At 44.5% G+C, this 20,459-nt stretch overlaps 1 protein-coding gene across 3 annotated transcripts in view; it reads right to left on the reverse strand.

Moving 5' to 3' along the window:
- SMAP1 (small ArfGAP 1) overlaps window positions 1-19,434 on the reverse strand; it is a 103,288-nt gene extending 83,854 nt beyond the window's left edge. For all 3 annotated transcript variants that reach the window (XM_082481888.1, XM_082481887.1, XM_082481886.1), the window contains exon 1: window positions 19,150-19,434. In XM_082481888.1, the coding sequence (XP_082338014.1) occupies window positions 19,150-19,267 (118 nt within the window). In that variant the 5' untranslated portion in view covers window positions 19,268-19,434. The remainder of the gene's footprint in view (window positions 1-19,149) is intronic.
- Between the last annotated feature and the right edge of the window lie 1,025 nt (window positions 19,435-20,459).

Here is a 20,459-nt window from a genome sequence, read left to right on the forward strand (position 1 = left end):
TGCTAAAAGGCTTACTGTTTTAAGTGTACAATTTATATCCTTTTTATATGCAGAAATAAAAGGAAAATTGGAGAACAGTGAGCTCTAACAAAATGTTTTCATAAGTTGATAGCATTAAGTAAAAGCGTCACTGATAAAGACGTGTAAATCTATGCTATCTGTTGGGATGTAGCAAGAGCCCTCCTGTGTAGCAAGGCACAGGATGAAGGTTATGTAAGCATCTGGTCCAAAAAAATGTTCAGCCAGTAATCAAAGTTCTTCCTTTAACAATGAAGAAAACCTCAGAAATTAGATTTGCTTGCAAGATGGGTTTCTAATATAGCCTGTTTGCCATAAACAAGAATGAAAGGTTGCTTTTATCTACCAGACTATGTGTCTAGTAATTACATTAATCAGCTTCCCTTTACCATTTTTACTCAAACGTAACTGAAGAGACTGCTTAAGTAAACACTCACACTACACCACCTCTGTGCAGACCTCAGTGACTCTGGAGATGCTCTCCTTTATATATTCTATATCACAAAGCAGGTAAACGCACCTCCACAACCTCTCCTACATGAACCTATGTTTGAAAAAGACGCAGGGGGAAACTAGAGATCCAAGTCTTCAGACAAGAAGCAGAGTGCCAGATTTCAAGCTCTGGACTGTAGAAATACACTGAAACCATCTGTAAAGACTAGCCAGATAGTTTTTTGTATCAGTCTTCTCTGCTGTACTGGTCTGTGCTGGGTGGAGCTTATTTTCTTCATAGCAGCCCATATGGTACCGTGTTTTCAATCTGCGACCAAAACAGTGCTGCCAACCCACCAGTGTTTTAGCTATTGCTGAGCAGTGCTTGCGCATCATCAAGGCCTCTTCTGCTTCTTACCGTGCCCTATCAGCAAGTAGGCTGGGGGTGGGCAAGAGGCTGGGAGGGGACACAGCTGGGACAGCTGACCCCAACTGAGCAAAGGGACAGCCCATACCACACAATGTTGCACTCAACAATAAAAGCTGGAGGAAAAAGGAGGAAGAGGGGGACTTTTGGGGTTATGGCATTTGTCTTCCCAAGTAACTCTTACATGTGATGGAGATGCTTTTCTGGAGATGGCTCAACACCTGCCTGACAATGGGAAGCAGTAAATGAATTCCTTGTTTTTCTTTGCCTGCAGACAAGGCTTTTACTTTACCTCTTAACCTGTCTTTATCTTGACCCATGAATTTTTTCCACTCTCACCCTTCCGATTCTCTCCCCCATCCCAGTGGCAGGGAGGACAAAGCAAGCGGCTGTGTGGTGCTTAGCTGCTTACTGGGATTAACCCACAACATCCGCATTCACTGCGGAGACTTACCTACTTTCCTCTCCTACATACTGTCTTCCCTCACTTCCTCTGTGGGTTAAATAAACCAGACGAAGTAGACTTTACCCTTCTTACCTACAGAGAGCCTATCTGCCCACTCACCCACATGAATACATTGCAATTCTCAGGCACAGGAACAACCTACCACGTAAATGCAGCTCCATTCTTGGATGATCTCCCCTTTTACTGTAACACTATTATTAACCTTCAGAGCAGCACTTGCTGTGGACCTCAGGGTATTAGCTTAATGAAAGACCACGGGAAAGAACAGGCTGAAGAGGACAGACAGAATCAAGCCTTTCCCCCACTTTAAACTCCAGTGTCACAGACACAAATCCTTCCCACGCATCCCAAGGACTTCCATGCGCCAGTCTAGCTACACCCCAATAGCCCCCTCAAAGTCTCAGAAAATGCCTCAGACCTTGGAATGCTGCAATACCTATCCTCATATCTGGGTTTGGGCCAATCCACAAAACACAAAGCATGTGTGCTCTTTGAGATGTTTAACGCCTGCTCTTTAAAAGTTACATTTACTGTATTTCCTCAGTCAGTGAATAAAAACTATAAAATAATTTAGATGTGAATGGACGTCCCGAGGTCATTTAGGCTAACTTGATGCTCCAACCAGATTTAACGAGGACAGGCTGCTCAGGGCTTTGTTCAGTTGTCTTGAACACCTCAAAGGTGTATTCCACCACCTCTCCGAGCATTAAATCGTCTAGTATTTGACCACTTCATGGTGGATAAAAAAAGAAAAAAAAAAACCAAACACTTCTTTATATCCAATCAGAATGCATCATGCCACACAAGGTTGAAATGCACTTTGAATTTTTCTGAAGACATCTTCTTGCTTCCTAAAACTATGACGGTCTCCTCTAAGATGATACTGAATTAAATCTAATTCAAGTTAACACAATTAAGCATTCCAGCATGGCAGACAATCATCAACACTCAGACACCATGCATCATTATATTAGTTACATGTGACTGGGAAAGGAAAAAGAAATTTACTTTTAAGTAGCGTTCTTTGCAGTTGTTTTAACTAGATTTGTGTTACACAAAAAAAACCGCTCTCCATTTTTTTGAAAGTTATTTTTCCAAAAATGATTGCTACCTTCTGTAGTCATAAGAAAAGAAGTTGTGGTTGTATAGTATTTTTCCCTCAAAATTCCATTTTCTTCAGAAGTTAGGCAGAGAAATAGAATACAATACTGAAGTATTCAGCTGCATTTAGTCTGGAATACAGAATTGTAAGTCTTCAGAGTGGAATCAAGGTTGTTTGCGAAGTATCAATTCTCAAAATGTACTCCCAAAACTTTGCAGAATCCTCTAGCATGTGATCTTGTATCTGTTGTATTTTTTAAGTTTTATTTAAGACCAAACACTTGATAGAATCTTTTTGCTGCATAAACATATTTTTGGAGTAACCTTTTTAAACAGAAACTCCATGAACACCCAAACCCTGTGGAAATTGCAGTAAACAAGACAAGTGGGAAGGGGCATTTAGCATCACTTCTTTCAAAGGCTGTTTGCTATGGGCTGCAGAATACTCAGAAAAGAAACAAAGGCTTCACAATCTTTATTAAGGGGAATGATAGTTACTTTTTACTTAGAACACACAAGAAACCCTCACCAGTTGCAGTGCGTTAACCTTGGCTGGTCACCATGTGCGCACCAAGGGGGAGAAAATAAGAGTAAAAGACTCCTGGGTCATGATAAAGGCAGTTTAATAAAGAAAAGCAAAGGCCATGTGCAGAAGCAAAAGAAAACAAAGATTTATTATCTGCTTCATATCAGCAGGCCACTTCCTGGGAAGCAGGGCCTCAGTTTGCATAGCGGTTGCAGCGGAAGACAAACACCTTGAAAACAAGCGCCCCCACCCCGTTTCTCTTAGCTTTTATTGCTGTGCACATCATATGGTATGGAATATCACTTCGGACAGTTTGGGCCAGCTGTCTTGGCTATGTCCCCTCCCAACCTCTTGCCCATCCCCAGCCTAGTGACCTTCCGGGGGAGGTTGGAGACACAGCCTTGATGCTGTGGGAGCACTGTTCAGCAACAGCCAGAACACTGGTGTTCTAGCTACAAATACAACGCACAGTACTATGAGGGCTGCTATGGGGAAGTTACCTCCATCCCAGTCAGACTGCTCCAATACAGCAGTTCAGTAAATGCAAAGTTGAGAATAACCCACCTAGGTATCACTTGGCAATGGAAACAAAAAAGCCTATGCTCAGTGTGTTACTGGTGTCTCTTTTCAGTTTAACAACTGTTTAGGAGGGGAGCTCAATTGCACAAGCACATTTCTGCTGAAGATGTAAAGGGTGAACATTAAGCATGGCATTTACCGTGTTTGAAGAAAGGGATAAGGGATGTTTTTGCCAACATCTACAGATAACAGGCAACTGAACAAATATCCCCTAGGTACATACCCTAATGTGAAAAATTAGTTCCTATACTTAAAAGCTTTGTTACTTACTAATACACCAGTTGTTTCTAGAAATTGTTGTGAACAACAAATTTAAACCCAAATGACTTGAGCATACATTACAAGAAGCTTATTTCAAATGATCACTCAGTCCCAGTTGCCACTTGCTGCCATGTTTTGAATCTGCCTGCAAGTTCAGCTGCATTCAAAAATAGTAGGTTATACACAGTGAATCACATCCATCTCTTGCAGAAATTCCTGTAAGACTACTACTGCCTTTAATCCTACTAATGAAGTCCTGTACAATGAAGCTTTATCCATTTACATTCAAGCACTTCAGTACAATCACATTACAGATTCTTGTTCCCTCCTTCTTAAAAAGGAGGTAGCACACAAGATGGGTATGGCAATCAATAGCCACACGTGGAATATCATATTCCTTTTCTCATCCATGCAAGAGGGACAGCTCCCTACTCCTCGTCAATATATTCATTTTCTTACACAAAATCAGAGCCAGGCATAGCTTTGAGAAACAGAACTGCTCTTTTACCAAGTCACAGCTGCAAAGTTAGTTGCTTGGCAACATTGCCTCTTAAGTATCACACATTGCCATCCACAGTTCTACTCTGACAGGGACTGATCTACAATCTCTACCACTTTTTCCTCCATGGTCTACTGGAAGTAAATACCTTTTCTCAAAAGAGAGAGGGGGCAACTGACAGTCTAGGTTTACCAAGATAGGCAGTACACTGGCCTATGCAGTTTTCACTTCCCCCATAAAACTTGCCATTATCTTCATAAGCTACAGAATTAGTGCTCTCCATATCCACATCTACCAGACTCGCAGGACTAGGATGTTCTCTGAACCACCAAATTCTTTCTCCTTTTCAGACAGTGACACCATATCTGTGAGCCGACATAGACAGGATGCAGGAACCACCACAAAAACATGGATGAAATCCAAAGAGTAAATTTAATCTCGATACTTCGCAAACCTGAGGATCTCTGAAGCAGCACCTGGGTGGAGGCAGGCAAGCAGGAACACAGGCACTACAGAGCTCAGTCCTTGCTACAGAGTGTTACCAAACCTGCTGTTCACCTGTATATCAGGGATTCAAGCCGGTGTAGTTTACCACTGTGCTTTGATCTTTCCAACAGCAGGGCAAGAATCTCAAGCATGTTTGATAGGGTGCCTCTAAGTCTATCCCAGGCCTATGTTATCTAAACACATGTTCTACTTGTCAAGCACACAAGACTTAACAATGATTAGTAAGATATATGTGTTTTTCTACACCTCAGCTGCAAGTCACTTGAGCATGTTTACAGTCTTCCTCACCTATCTTCCATTATTTTCCCACACCAGAACACAAAAGCATCTAGCTCCTCTGGACAGAGGAACACAGATCTACTCATAAGTATTTTGGATAAGGTGGAAACAAAGCAGGAACTCAGGCTCTCTCGATTGGGTTAAGTATCATAATGCCAAGCAGGAACTCCATGACAGTATATACTCAGACATATAGATTCATCACCTACTAGAAAGCAAAAAGTGATCAAGATAAGAGAGTGGAAGATAAATAAGTGTTAGTGTTCTACCACAGAATCATAGAATAGAAGCAGAGAATCATCTAGGTTGGATGGGACCTTTAAGATCATCACCCTAACACTACCAAACCCACTACTAAACCATGTCCCTCAGCACCACGTCTACCTGTCTTTTAAATACCTCCAGGAATGGTGATTCCACCACTTCCCTGGTCAGCCTGTTCCCATGTTTGATAACCCTTTCAGTGAAGAAATTGTTCCTAATATCCAATCTAAACCTGCCCTGGAGTGCCTTGAGGCCATTTCCTCTTGTCCTATGGCCTGTTACTTGGGAAAAAGAGAGACCTCCACCTCTCTACAAACCCTTTCAGGTAGTTGTAGCTGTAATCAGTGTCTACTATATGTAATCAGTCTACTGTAAACAAAGATGAATATGAAATAGGTGTCCATTCAAATCTAAGTTTGCCAAACTTTCACAAAGAAAATGAAAGTTTTCGAGAATGGCTTTTTGTGAAGCAATTCAAGAGAAAATGTAAAGAGAGTAATATTGCTCAAGCTCTCGGCAGACATTAATCAGATAAGATCTCAGAGTGAGAGAAGAGCAGGAATCTGTAGTAGTTTGTATTACCCCAGTCTTCTAGGGGACATCATTTGTAGTCATACTACAGAGCTCCAACCAGCAGTTTTAAGATACAGGGAGGTTTCTGACACAAGAGACTCCAGTTCTAAGCAACATTCTATCAGCTCTAGGAGACAGTTTAAATTGTGCAGGTATTCTCCCAGCTAGATTTAAACAGCATTTCAGTCAACATACATCCACAACCTTTCTATGTAGCCCCTCAATTCCCACTTGCTTCAAATGGCCAGATTTGGCCCTTTTTACATCTAAATGCACAAACCACAGTAAGATATCTGTATAAGCTATTTCAAGAAAAGTCAAGACTCTACTACAGTCTGTATTTACTCCTGTTTAACCACTTTTCTTTCTCATAAAGGACCTCAACTTCAAACAAAGAATCTACTTTTTATCTATGTAGGCAGATGCTTGCACTAGAAAAACAAAAACTTGGGTGGTATTTGCAGTGGGACTCCATACTGGCTCATAAGTGATAAAACAGCTAATTGGATCTGAAGTAGCTGAGATTAGAATGGACCCCTGGAGGTCATCTAGTCCAAACGCCCTGCTCAGAGCAAACTACAGCAGGTTGCTTAGAGCTGTGCCCAGTCAGGTTTTGAGTACCTCCAGGGATGGAGACTCCACAGCCAACATTCAACCTCTCAGAGTGAAAAAGTAGTTTATTCTTATGTTTCAGTGGAGTTTCCCATGTTTCAATTCGTGTTCATTGCCTCTTGGTCCAATCACTGGATACCACAGACAAGTCTACCTCTGTCATTTTTGCTCACTGTCACTAGGTATTTATACACATTGATAAGATCTCCCCAACAGCCTTCTCTCCTCCAGGCTAAACAATCCCAGCGCTCTCACCCGCTCCTTGTATGTCAGACATACCAAACTCTTCATTTTAGTGCCCCTTTGCTGGACTTGCTCCAGTCTGTCCAGGTTTCTCTGGTACTGTGGAACCCAGAATTGGACATAGTACTACTACAGATGCAATCTCACCAGGACTCAGGATAGAAGGATCACCTCCCTCCAGTGCTCTTCCTGAAATTCAGTCCAAAATGTTGATGGCCTTCTTTATGGCAAGGATGCATTGCTGGCTCATAATTTTTGATCCACAAGACACCTAGCATCTCTTCTGCACCCCAGCACCCCCTCCCTAGGGGTCGGGCTTTGCATTTCCCTTCATTGAACTTCATGCAGTTTCTGTTGGCCCATTTCTCCAGCCTGTCAATTTTTCTGCTCCGAGTAGCAGAACATCCATCTGGTCTATCAGCCACTCCTCCCAGCTTTGTACCACCTCAAGGTTGCCGAGGGCACAGTCTGTCCTTTCACACAGGTCATTGATGAAGATGTTAAACGGTGCTGGCATCAGTATTAATCCCTGAGGTATGCCACTAGTGACTGGCCTCCAGCTCAACTTTAAGCTGCTGATCACAACTCAGCCTGGCATTTCAGCCACGTTCAATCCACCTCACCGTCTGGTTATCTGGACTGCACTTCATCAAGTTATCAGTAAGCATGTTACAAAGTTTCAAAAGTCTCATTAGAGTCAAGGTAAAAAAATATCCATTGTTCTCATCCGCCAAGCCAGTCATCCGGCTACTGGGTTGGTCAGGCATGATGCCTTGTTTTTAAGTCCACACTAACTATTCCGAGTCATCTTCTCCTTCATATGTTTTCAGGATTATTTGCTCTGTCACCTTCCCAGGGACTGAAAAAAAGCCAACTGTCCTGTGGTTCCTTAGATGTTCCTTCTTGCCCTTTTCAAAAATAGGAATGACATTTGCTTTCTTCTGGTCGTCAAGACCCTCCCCTAGCCACCATGACATTAGTTACTATGAGTGGCCTCAAAGTGACATTGGCTAGCTCTGTCTGCAGTCAGAGGTATATTCCATCAGAGCCCACAGTCAGTTTCTGTAAGCACTCCCAAACCTGATCCTCCCCTCTACTACTGACAGTAAGCACTCCTTGCTCCACACTGTTCCACTGGTCTCAGGGACCTGGAATTCCTGAAGGCAAGCCTTACTAGTAAAGACCAAGGTGAAGAAGGCATGGAACTCAGTCTTTTCCACACCCCTTATCACCAGGTCCCCTGCTTCATTTAGCAGCAGGTCCACATTTTCTCCAGTCTTATTTTTGCTGCCAATTATATGTAAAAGCTCTTGTTGCCATTCACATATCCCTTTATCAGATTCGACTCCACATGGACATTGTCTTTCTTACCTAAATGCATCCTTGTGTGCTTGGAGAGTGTCTCCATGTTCCCTGGGGGTCACCTGTCTCTGCTTCCACCTCTTATACACTTCCTTTTTATGTCTGAATTTTGTCAGGAGCTCCTTGGTCATTTAAGCAGGCCCCCTGCTGCCTTAGTGCAATTTCCTGCTCATCAGGATGTGCCACACTAGAGTTTAGAGTGATCCCTGGGAAAAAAATCATCAACCAGCTCTCCTGGACCTCTCTATTCTCTAGGACCACCTCCCAAGTGATTCTTCCAAGCAGATCCCTGAACAGACCAAACTCTTCAGAAGAGAAGATTACAGTTGTGATTCCACTCCACTTTGTTCCCTCCTCTTCAGATTCTGAACTCTTCCATCTCACAGTCACTGCAGCCAAGATTACTCCTAACCTTTACATCCTCAGCTCATCCTTCTTTGTTTGTAACAGATCCATCAAGCCCATCTGAGCATCCTTCTTTGTCCTCAACCACTTATGTTGATAAGTGGACACCAATGCACACCAGAAGCCTCCTAGATTGCTTGTTCCCAGCTGTGCTGTCCCTCCAGCAAATATTAGACTGGTGCAAGTCCCCCATGAGCACCAGGGTCATTGAATGTTAGGCTTGAGTTGTCTGAGGAAGGGCTCATTACTACTTCTTCCTGATCAGGTGGTCTGAAGCAGATACCAACAACATCACCCATAAGCTCTCAACTGGCTGATTAGCCATCTCTAGGCAAAGCTGCATGCAGCCCCACTGCTCTCACAGAAAATGGCAACTTTCTCCTATCACCATCCCAGCCTGCCATTCCTAAAGCACCTGTACCTATGCATTGCAGTCCTCCACTTGTGCAGGCTATCCCACTGTGATGCCAATAAAATCACAGATTAGTCTTAACTCATTTTTACTGTTCCATAATATCTGAAAACAGTTTGTTATTGACAGTACAGTGAAGATGGATTCAACTAGTTGTGGGTTCTGTAGTGTTACTCTTCAAGAACCTCAATGTGTAAATAAGATATCACTGAACAACTTTACCTGTTCACAAGGCAAACTCTAAGTCCTGGGGAATTTAGTTGTGGCCACAAGAGAACAATACAAAGCATCTAAGTTCCTAATGTAAAGCTGAATCATGCTCAAATGAACCTTAGTGACCCAGTCTAGGACAATGTGACACCTGAGCTAAATCAATTGCTGACAACTCCCCGAGTTAACTCTTAAATCCTAAAGGAAGCATGGATTAAAGAGGGAGTCACCCCTCCAGAAAAAGGTACCTCCCTAAAAGTCTACTTATCACATACATACACCTTCTTCTGTACTGCTGACAAGGACTTCTTAAGGCTGCTGCACAGTTGTTCTTTCTTTACAATGTTCAGACCAATGAGGGCAGATTCACAAGACAGCATCAGTTTCACAAAAGCAGATTTAGGAACAAAGATCAACAGCTGCTATCAACAGCATCCTGCAGTGGCATCTTTTTCATGTCACTAAGGAGCATCAGAATGACAACTTAGGTACCATTAGGAGACACACACCAGTACCCCCTGACCAAAAGAACTAGGGTGTCTTACGCTTCAAAAGGCAATAACATGGTCTCATCAATACCAATAATCACTTTTCAGGAACTGTCCCACCTTTATGGCTTACACAAAGGAAACAGCTTCGATTGCCAAGGCCTATAGTTCTGAATGGAGGGCAGCAATAAGGACATAAGGATTATACAGATGCAGAAGTCCACCTCAGAGAACCTAAACAGTTACAACATAATAAAAAAAAACCCAAGTCCCACAGATATTTTTATTAGTAGTCACAGAAAAATTTAGGCTGAAAGGGACCTCCAGAGGTCATCTAGCCCAGCCTCCTGTCAATGCAATGCTAACTTCAAAGCTACATCATGCCACTTTAGGTCTCATCCAGTCAAGCTCGGTTAAGTCCTGAAGAATGGAGATTGCACCTACAAGTACCATTTTAAGGGCTTTGTAAGCCTTCAGGCTGCACACACAATTCCAACAGCAGGAACCTATATTTACAAACAACCCTGTTTGATTACAAGCTAAACAGGTTTCTTGTGGCTTATTTCAGAATATTTTTCTGCACTACAAGAGTCAGGAGATGGAAACAAATCCATTCCTTACAGGCAGAAAAAACACCACTAGAGTCACCCAATACCGCAACACCCCTGCCCACTTACAAGTTTTAAGCTAAAGCTGCCATGGTCCTCCTCTCTCAGCACGAGAGGTGTTCTTTGAAGAGCTCCTTTCTCAGATGAGACAATTAATTGCAGCTCAGGGGCACAAAATCAACTAATTCCTAAGAAAGTTTCAGTCTCATGCAACCAGTGTCAGCAACAGGTAAAAGGTACAAAACAAAAACAAGAGCACTGTGGTAGTTTTACATAGTAGCAGGGAATCAAGAAAAAAAAAAAACCTGGTGATACAATGTCAAGAGAGACTGAAGGGAGTTTCTGGTCCCTTAAGGTCTTTGAAGGCACTACCTTTCACAGAGGCCAGAAGAATAACAGTGTAAGTAGCAGATGATCACTAGGATTTCTAGTGATGCAGTTGCTTACTACTATTGGAGGTCAAGATATATCATTCCAGTTGCTAAGCTTAAGCAAGATCCACCCTGATCCACTGCAGTCTGCCTTCATTATTCCTTGTGGAATGATACTGCAAAGCCTTAGAGGACAGCTAGAGGCTGCCAGTTGTTACATCTGTCAATTCATATTCTGGTCAGTTATGTTCCTATGATCTTTACCAACCTGATCTCACAGTAGCAATACCAATCTTGCAACAGAATCACATAGAGAACTACTAGTAATTTCTTCATCCGAGTAACCTGAAGTCACATTTGATATTTGCAATTGTATTCACTGGTACAAAATATGCATAGAGCAGTAATCAGCCACTGGTTGGTTACTACTCTTTGTTTGAACTTCAGTATAGGGTTAGAAATTGCACGTGAGCTGATGTGTGGAACTGACCTCCAACATAATCCAACTCTGTTCCATTTTCTCTAGTGTCCTACCTCAGCAGTTTCTGCACCTTAGGAGGTGGACAAGGAATGTCTTCACCTGAGGAGGTAGAGCACCCAATGCCTTGTCCTAGAGCAAACTAATACTATTGATGAGCTGTCCCAAAGCTTTCTTACACCGACAGCTGGAGGCAAAAGCTGAAGCCTTGCACAGACCGAAGGCAGTGGGCTATAAGGGTTATCCATTTTCTTTAGGTTAATTCCTGAGGAAGAAGTACACTATTTATTGAAGACTACAGGCAAGAGTAAGGCAAGGAGAAGACCAGACATCAAAACAAGTAAACAGCAAAAGCAGCTTCACAAAGAGAGAGTGAGGTTCATGCACATTTAAGCTCGTCTCCCAGCCACAGAAGAGATCACATGCAAGACTTAATTGCCAAAAAAAAAAAAAAAAAAAAAAAAAAAAAAAGAGTCTGAAGAGCTATAAACATATCTGGAATATTCCAGATTTGTTTTGATAGCTAGTTTAGATTACTTTTTTCTCCCCCACTGCTAAACAATTTTGTGTTTGAGATTGGTAAGTTGTTACAGAAGTTAAAGTCAGGTTTACTTGAAGCCAAAATTGTAATAACTGGTTCGGGCTACACAAATATCAGTACTGCAATCTTTCCTGTTCAGTCTCTCCCCACCTGCTTGCCACTCTTCAATTAGAGAAGACTAAGTCTTTAGTCATATACAGGTATCCAAGGATTGTATAGTACAACTATAAATACTGAAAAGTATTTTCATTAATATTATAAACAAAGTAAACCAATTTTAATCTGGTTGAACAACAACAGTATCAATGTGACTCTTTGTACTAGGATTCTGGTAAGAGATCATCTAAGCAGGCTTCAAGCACTACCAGGCATGACGTAAGTAAACACTGGGGAGGAGAGCCACACAGAACACCTCCTCCAATAAAGAAATTTATTCACCTTTTCTGAAGGCCCAAGACATCACAATTGTTTATACAAAGGCCTGCAGCCTTCCAATTACATTACTTTTGTTTTTTTTTTTTTTTTCAATTGTAGCAAAGTTAAACAAACTAAAGCAGTTGACAACTCGGGTAATTGCCTTCTTGACAGAGAGATGAATATACAGGTAGACTTCAGTAGTCAATCCATTTGTACTAAAGCCAACATCCAAATGCAAGCATAACAAACAAAAGGTATGTTAGAGAACGTTCACACTGGTTTCAAACATACCTCTTTTGTTTAAACATCATTAGGAACAGTAATTGGAGTCTTATTTGATATTTGCAGAAACAGTCACACTAGACCAAGATCGATTGCCTTCAGTTTACTTTACAAGGCCTACTTGCTTAGATAGCTTGTCCTTTGAAACTGCTAAATATCTTGTCCCTTTCTAAGAAAAAGCCTCTCTTTTTGTGCTTCACCATATTCTTCAACTTCCAAGTACTTGATTCAGTATTGTTTAATAAGAGCGCCCAAATAATACCAGCCTTGCTGCCAAGCAATAACACAAGCTTAGGAGACTTCTAGCATGTTATAACTAGGTACTAAGTATATAGAAATAGCAAATTATAGCCCCTATAGTCCAAGGGTTGCTGAAGTTAACAGGTTTTTATTTTAGCTCCATTTGACAGATCTCTAAGAGGTGTTATTGCTTAAAAGATTCAAATATCAATAAAAATGCATTTAGTCTCCCCCTACAGTGAAAGAAAAAAAAAAAAAAAAACAACAAATAAACAACCCACCATGTACTTTACAACAGTGTCCTGGTTTGAGAGACACAGGACTAATTTCTCTTCTAATGCTTGGGAAAACTGCACTTTTAGAAGACTCCAGTGTCTGAATTTGTGAAAATATTTACTTTACAGCCAGCTACAGTGTGTGGGTCTCAAGGTCTCAGTGTTTTCAAGCTCACCAGGTGCAGGGATGAGGAGGAGCGAGACCCGGGCACTTGACCCAAGCTGGCCAACAGGGTTATTTCATACCATCAACGTCACACTCATTATAAATTAGAGAGTTTGCTGTGAAGTTCGCTCTCTCCCTTGATGGCTGCCATCCTGAGAACTTTGTGCCCTGGTGCCGGAGCCCTGAACCCTTCCCTTCCTCCTGAAGCCATAGCGCTCGCAGTGTCCGACATTTGCTGTCCACTGCTGGGAGTGCACAGCTTCCTACTGATAGAATTGGCTGAGTATAATCTTTGCATATTCTGTATTGGTGTCGGGATCAACATCAGTTCTTTAGTGCTGTTAATATTAATTATCTAATCTTATTCTATTAAATCTGTTTATACTTCAGCTCCTGGGTTTCCTTGTTTTTCCCCGATTTCCCTTTCCCAGGTGGGGAGGGGTCATCGGGTGATAGAATGATTGTCTAAGTGACAACAAATTGTTATGGGTCTCTCAAACCATAACAGCTTTCAGCAGAGTCTACATACGAGATAGATGGATAGATCTATAGCTGTTTCTTTCTCCTACATTCTTCCAATTCCTGCTGGCTTTACCTAGTTATGCACACAAAAGGAGCACAAAGGCATTTCAGTTGCTTATCTCTTTCAGAAATTCAGGATGACTTAAGTTACTGCCAACATGCCTTACTATTTCCTACAAATATTACAAACAGGAGTACAACTATTTCCCAGTAGTATAACATTGGGAAGACATCTACAGCCTTATGTAGATGGCTGTTCAGATAGGGATGGAAAGAACAGGCAGCACGCAGACAAGCACGAATCCGTCAAGTGTCATCCCAACCTCCTGACTCTTCCAAAAATCTTAGTGATTGCAAAGACAGTTCCAGAACCTTTGATTTTTAGGCTGCTTCTCCACAGAGCTGTCATCTAGTCTTTCCAGCATCTGTACCTCTTACAGTTTGAAGGTGACATATGGCAACTCCAGTATGATTCTATAGCAGGTAGTTTCCAACACGTTTGAGCAGTGACAGTCAGATTCATAGCAGCTATTTCAACAGTTAAAAAGCAAATACAGAATAAAAAGCACTTCCAGAAACTGTTGCCAGAGTCAGCAATCCTAATTATTCCTTAATGCTTACTCTGGCAGATGTGTCCTCAGCTGTATTCTCCACCTTCCAAAAAACTTGCAGAACAAAGCTGGCTAATGTCTCTGCATATCTCATACTTGAAAAAGTAGGCCGAAAACCAAAGGAAGGCTTTGTTCTTGATATAAGACCACTATAAACGAGAGCAAGATTATTTTGAGGAAGATCAAGAAGTAGCTTTTTAATTCTTACACAGAGCAAGCATGAGATAATACAGGTAAGGTGCATGCTTGAAACTTCCTCACAAGCAATGCAGACAGTGGTCACACTGAGAGCAAGGAGAGCTAATTCATTAATTTAGGAGTGAATCAGCACTAGAACTGCAGTAAGTTCTGATGATCTTTTCAATGTGAGAAGTAAAAGCCAGCAGAGAAGCCTTAATGATATAAAGGAAGAGTCCAACAGTGGGATGACAGTAGATATGATCAAAACAATGAGTGATAAAAATGCAAATAGGACCACATTATTTTTTTTTTTTTAGGGTCAAAAGGATATTTATAAGATCTTAAATGATATCTAGCTACCGAAGAATTCCCAGAGCCTCAAAGAATAGTAGTTAAGACAGATATACAAGTACAGTCTGCAAGATTTCAACATCCCTTGGATGTGACTATCTGAACAGAAGCCTAGGGTAAACATAATACCTAAGGTTTAAGAGAGACTGTAACATCTACATCGAGAGGAAGGAATTAGTGATGACAGCTTCTTAGCTTCGGTTAAGAACCCATGCTGAATTTGAGCTGATACCAGCTATCTGAAAGATCATACTGAAAACAACGGTTTTAAGTGTTGCCAGAATAAGACCCATGATACAACTGCAACTCGGTTAACACAGCCAGAGTCGATCACGAAGATAATGTTACCCAACAATTAGGTGAACAGGAAGAAAGCAAAACACAGAACTCAGGGGATCCTACTGAACAACAGAAAGGAGGATGACAAAGGAGAAGAGCTCACACAAGAGGGAAAAGTAACAGAAACTGAAGGGGAGAGCATTTCAAAGAAAAAAAAAAACAAAAACTATTACATTAACAAAAGGAAAAGCACATGTTCTGAACTAGGACTGACACCAGAGAAGTCCTAAATATTTTGTCATGAATGGTTTCATGTTCATGTCTGCAGAACCCAGGATGAAGAGAATCTCTAGTGGAACTGGCAACAGGGAACTCCAGACTGTAATGACAAATGCATCCAGAGATGAAAGGGATGCTGTTAGTGATGCAAGAGCTGAAGGACTGTCACAGTCTGGGGAAAGCCATGCAGACAGCTCACAGACACTGGTTAGCTAATAGAGCCGTGTTAAAAATTGCTGCCTCAGACATCACTGCATACCAGGACTAGCAAAACTACAACTTTGCCAGACACCAGCAAGTCAATAGCCTTTAACTGCCATGGATTAAGTGTGAAACACATTAGGAAAAAACAGCTGGCTGCAACTCAAAAAAAGTATCCTGCGCTTTTCTTCTGGTCAACATGAAGTTTCAACAAAGACAGATATAACAAGGAAGAGTTCAACAGCGGCACTATGTGCTCATGGCAAGCTTGATTTTCAACTAAACAACTGATCATGTTGGGGTTTTTTTTTTCCTCAACCACATGTCTTCTGGAAGTATACAGAAATATAGACTTCAGGGTATAGCAGAGGCATCTCAACATTGTTCATAACTACCCTTCCTAGAAGAAAACTGAGTGATCGTCATATATGGACACTCTGTATTGAGTTAGGAAGTTAAGTGCCTCTAGAATAGCTGAAACTAAAATAAGTTTGTCATTCTACACTGTCCACTCCAACTATAAGAAAACCATGCACTTAACTACAGGAGTACAGGCAAAGGTAGATGGCACTACAAAGATAATGCAATACAAGATTTAAAATAAGAATTGCCAGAACAGGATGAGGCAAGTGCAAATTAAACTTGAAGGGAGAAAGAGAATAATAACAATAATAATAAAAAAAACCCTTATCACTGTAAGCTCACATTGCATCACACTGTATTTTCCTGTCAGCTTTCCTGGAAGACAGGGTGAAAGCAAGCCATGCCTCTGGCATACAGAGAGACAACAAGGGAGAAGTGGGATTGAGCAAAAGAGAACGCAGAGAAGCCTTAAGAAGTGCAGTCAGATTTTAGTTAGGTAACTAAGTAAATAATTTACTAGAAAGATGGAAACTGAATTACAGGTACTAGCCTGGTTGACAGCCTGGTCAAGAGAATGATAGGTCCTCCAGAACCTGAACAGAAAAAACCCAAACTCAAAATACATCACAGCTTGAACTTACAGAAGGAAGCTCTTGTGACAGAAGATATTAAAGTATCAAGGAAAATAATAGTGGATAAAGATGCTCATATACATTACACAAATATAAGAGGAGGAAGCTGAAAATGTCAGCATTGCTGAACTGAAGTGGCAAAATATACCAAGCACCAAGAACTATGGAGACTTACAAATAATACTTTGACTATGTGACAGTTAGAAAGAGGGAACTCGGAACACAGGGCAAAAATTAGTTGGGAGAATTCCAGACTCTGATCTTGAGCAACCCAGCTCCAAGGCCTACACTATGGAAGAACACACGTGGAATTCCATATGCAAGCAACTCAGAGCAGCATTCAGCATAGAAATCTCAAGTGCCAATAATGCACAAAACACACAAGTATGATTTTTCCATAAGACCACCAGTTACGACAAGTCTTCTACACAGTAAGCAGAAGTCTGGGGGCAAGAATAGCTGTGCTAGAAAATTATTAAGAGCTACTTGCAAAACGTAAAGCTCTATTATCTTTGGTGTAATCCGTATTATACACTTCTTAGGGTTATATACTAGGAATATAGAGTCTTATTTCTGTGTTTCTGATGTATTGTCCTGGTTTGAGAATCTCCCCAAAGGGAGATACCCACCCTTCTCCAAAGGGGAAAGAAGTAAAAGAAAGCATCTGTCATTTGTTTTAGCGCCCAGCCCACACGACATATATCAAACAGCAGTATCGTGCAAGACACTGCACAATTTACGTCCATGATGAAAGAAGTAGCATGCGTGGATTGGAAAGGGAAATTACAAATTAGTGCCATTTCTGGTTGCTCAAACTAGCTCACCATACTTAACTTGGCTGGACAGATGGGCTGAGGCCAATGGTATGAGGTTCAACAAGGCCAAGTGTCGGGTCCTGCACTTGGGTCACAACAACCCCATGCAGCGCTACAGACTGGGGGCGGAGTGGCTCGAAAGCTGCCTGGCAGAAAAGGACCTGGGGGTGTTGGTGGACAGCCGGCTGAGGATGAGCCAGCAGTGTGCCCAGGCAGCCAAGAAGGCCAACACCATCCTGGCCTGCATCAGGAATAGTGTGGTGAGCCGGACTAGGGAAGTAATCATCCCCCTGTACTCGGCACTGGTGAGGCCTCACCTCGAGTACTGTGTTCAGTTTTGGGCCCCTCACTACAAGAAGGACATTGAGGTGTTGGAGCATGTCCAGAGAAGGGCTACAAAGATGGTGAAGGGTCTGGAGGACAAACCTTATGAGGAACGACTGAGGGATCTGGGGTTGTTTAGCCTGGAGAAGAGGAGGCTGAGGGGAGACCTTATCACCCTCTACAACTACCTGAAAGGAGGTTTTAGAGAGATGGGAGCTGACCTCTTCTCCCTGGCGACAAGTGATAGGACAAGAGGAAATGGGTTCAAGTTATGTCAGGGCAGGTTTAGATTAGATGTTAGGAAGCATTTTTTCACTGAAAGGGTTATTAAACATTGGAATAAGCTGCCCAGAGAGGTGGTGGATTCACCATCCCTGGAGGTGTTTAAGAAAAGGGTAGATGAGCTGCTTAGGGACATGGTTTAGGAGTGGTGGTGTTTTTATCAGGGTAGGTTAAGGGTTGGACTTGATGATCTTAAAGGTCCCTTCCAACCTCACTGATTCTATGATTCTATGATTCTAACCTCCAGTTCAGGTGGAGAAGGACCGATCGAGGCAGTTCTGAAGCTAATCATACACTGCAAACACCTGATTGTTATTCAGGAAGTATTATACTTAAAACAATAACTTACTGTGCAGTCATCTTACTTAGGGTAACATCTTAACGAATCAACTCTAGATGAAAGAGGGGTGTGCTACGTTTTTCCATTTCAAAGCCACAGAACCCATGGTAAACACAAACACAGACGTATATCTCCTTCTGCGCCGAATAAAACTATTAGACTGGAGAGGGGTTAAGACTTGACGGCGATGCAAACTTTAAAATTTCATTCTTCACCACGGAGGTGACACGGCGTGACACCTGTGACACACTCAACACCCCGACCTCCAGGAGCCTGGCGTTTACATGACCCAGTGGTCACCGAAGGGCATCGCTTGGGGAAGGCTCAACGCCCAACTCATGCGGCGGTGGAGGCGGCGGCGCCTGCCCCCTGCGCTGGGCCGCTGCCTTCCCCAAGGCCCCACGGACACGGCCCACTCCTGATCGATACCTGGCAGCGCAGGCAGCGGACGCGGCAGTGAAACTTCAGGAAAGGGCTAGGCCGGCCCTGGCATACAGCCTCAGCCCGGGCCGGGTGGTGGGGGGGGGGGGAGTGGTGGTGTTTCCCGACTTCTTTAGGATAACGTAGCGACAAAGCTCGGCCGGATGGAGAAGCTGAAATCGCTTCACGAGGAAATCGGAGGCGATCTGCCTGCCTTCCACCGCCGCTCTCCTCAACACACACACCCCCTCCCGCCTCAAATCCTGCTGCCGCCCCTCCGGACCCCGTTTCGGCAGGGGGCCGGTCGCCGCCCCTGCGGACGTGGAGCGGGGCGGCGCCCTCTCCTTCTCTCCCCTCCCCTCCCTTTCCCGGGCCTCGCTACCGGGCCGCCGGCCCCAGCGGGGACCCCGCCGAGGCGGGCGGACACACCTGGGCCAACCCGGCGGCCGCCGCCTCCTCCTCCTCCTCCTCCCCCCCGCCTGCCCCGCCGTGCTGTGCCGTGCCGTACCCTTGGCCTCGCAGTCCGCGCAGTACTTGTTGTCCTCCTCCCGCAGCAGCTTGGCCAGGATGGCCTGGTGCTGCTCGTTCTGCTTCTGCGCCTTCTCCCGGCAGGAGCGGGTGGCCATGGCGGCGGCGGCGGGCGGCGGTGGCGGGGCTGGGGCGGGCTCGGCACCGCTCGGGACGCGCCGCTCCTGCCCTGGCGCAGCCACGGGAACCGGCTGCCGCCAGCGCCGACTTCCTCAACCGGAACTACTTACGACCGTAGACGCATCCGCCTCGCTCGTCCGTCCGTCCGTCCATCCGTTCCCCCCGCCCCGGCCTCGCGCGCGCGCGCACGCCCACTCTGGCCGCGCATGAAAAATAGTCCTCTGGGTCCTAACGCCGCGGTGACACGTCAGATTCCCGGGGGAGCTTTCCAAAGAGTAGGCGGCTCCGCCCTGACGTGGCTTTGGAAGGGCCAGAGAGGGAGGGATGCTTGGGAGTAAGTCTCACCTCGCGCGGGAAGGTGGTATCCATCCGCCGGCGGGTGACTCCGCCCTCCCAGGTAGCACCCGGGGGGGGGCGGGGCGGGTCGCGAGCCGCCGCACCTGGCCGGGCGGGGTGGGGCCGGGCGGCCTGAGGGACGCTGCGCCCCGCCCCGCCCCGCCCCGCCCCGCTCCGCGGCGGGTCTGGCCTGTGAGGTAGGCGGTGGGGCCGGTGCTCCGAGGGCAGCGGCGGGTGGCGGAGCCCAGGGGCCGCGGGACATGGTGCCCCGGGCAGCTGCGTTGTTCCTATGTCTGTGCCCCGCGTGGTGTGTTCGGGCGTCGAGGCCCTTCTCGCCGCCCCGGGGCTCGCTGTGAGGGCTGGTGCCGCTGCCTCTCGGAGCCCCGCTGGCCTCACCCCCACTCGTCTTCGCCTCACCCCACCGGGGTGACCCCAGGCGCGAAGCCTTGCCCGGGTGGGGCTCCCCGGAATGTGGCGGCGGCAGTGGCAGTGCACCTGCCCTCGGTGTGGTGGGCCGAGACTCAGCGCTTCATCTGTGGCAAAGTGGGTCTGCGCCTTCTTCTATTTAAAGCGGTTATTTTACCCTTGGACTATAGGTGGTCTCTGCCTCTCCAGGTGGCAACCTACAGGTAGTAAATGCCCCAAAACACACAGCCAAGTGGTCTGCCAGTGTCGGTGGGATTATGTACTGCTGTGTCCTTGGGTCGGGCGTCTCTTTCTCCAGGCCAGTGCTGGGGGGGAAAAAGAAGCTGTTGCAACCTCTTGCTTGAATGAGCACTGCCATAGCATTAATTTGCCCTCTGAACTTTCTCCAAGAGTATGTGTTTCTGTCTG

This window comes from Vanellus vanellus (assembly GCF_965231255.1).
Source record: "Vanellus vanellus genome assembly, chromosome: 3".
Lineage (NCBI taxonomy): Eukaryota > Metazoa > Chordata > Aves > Charadriiformes > Charadriidae > Vanellus > Vanellus vanellus.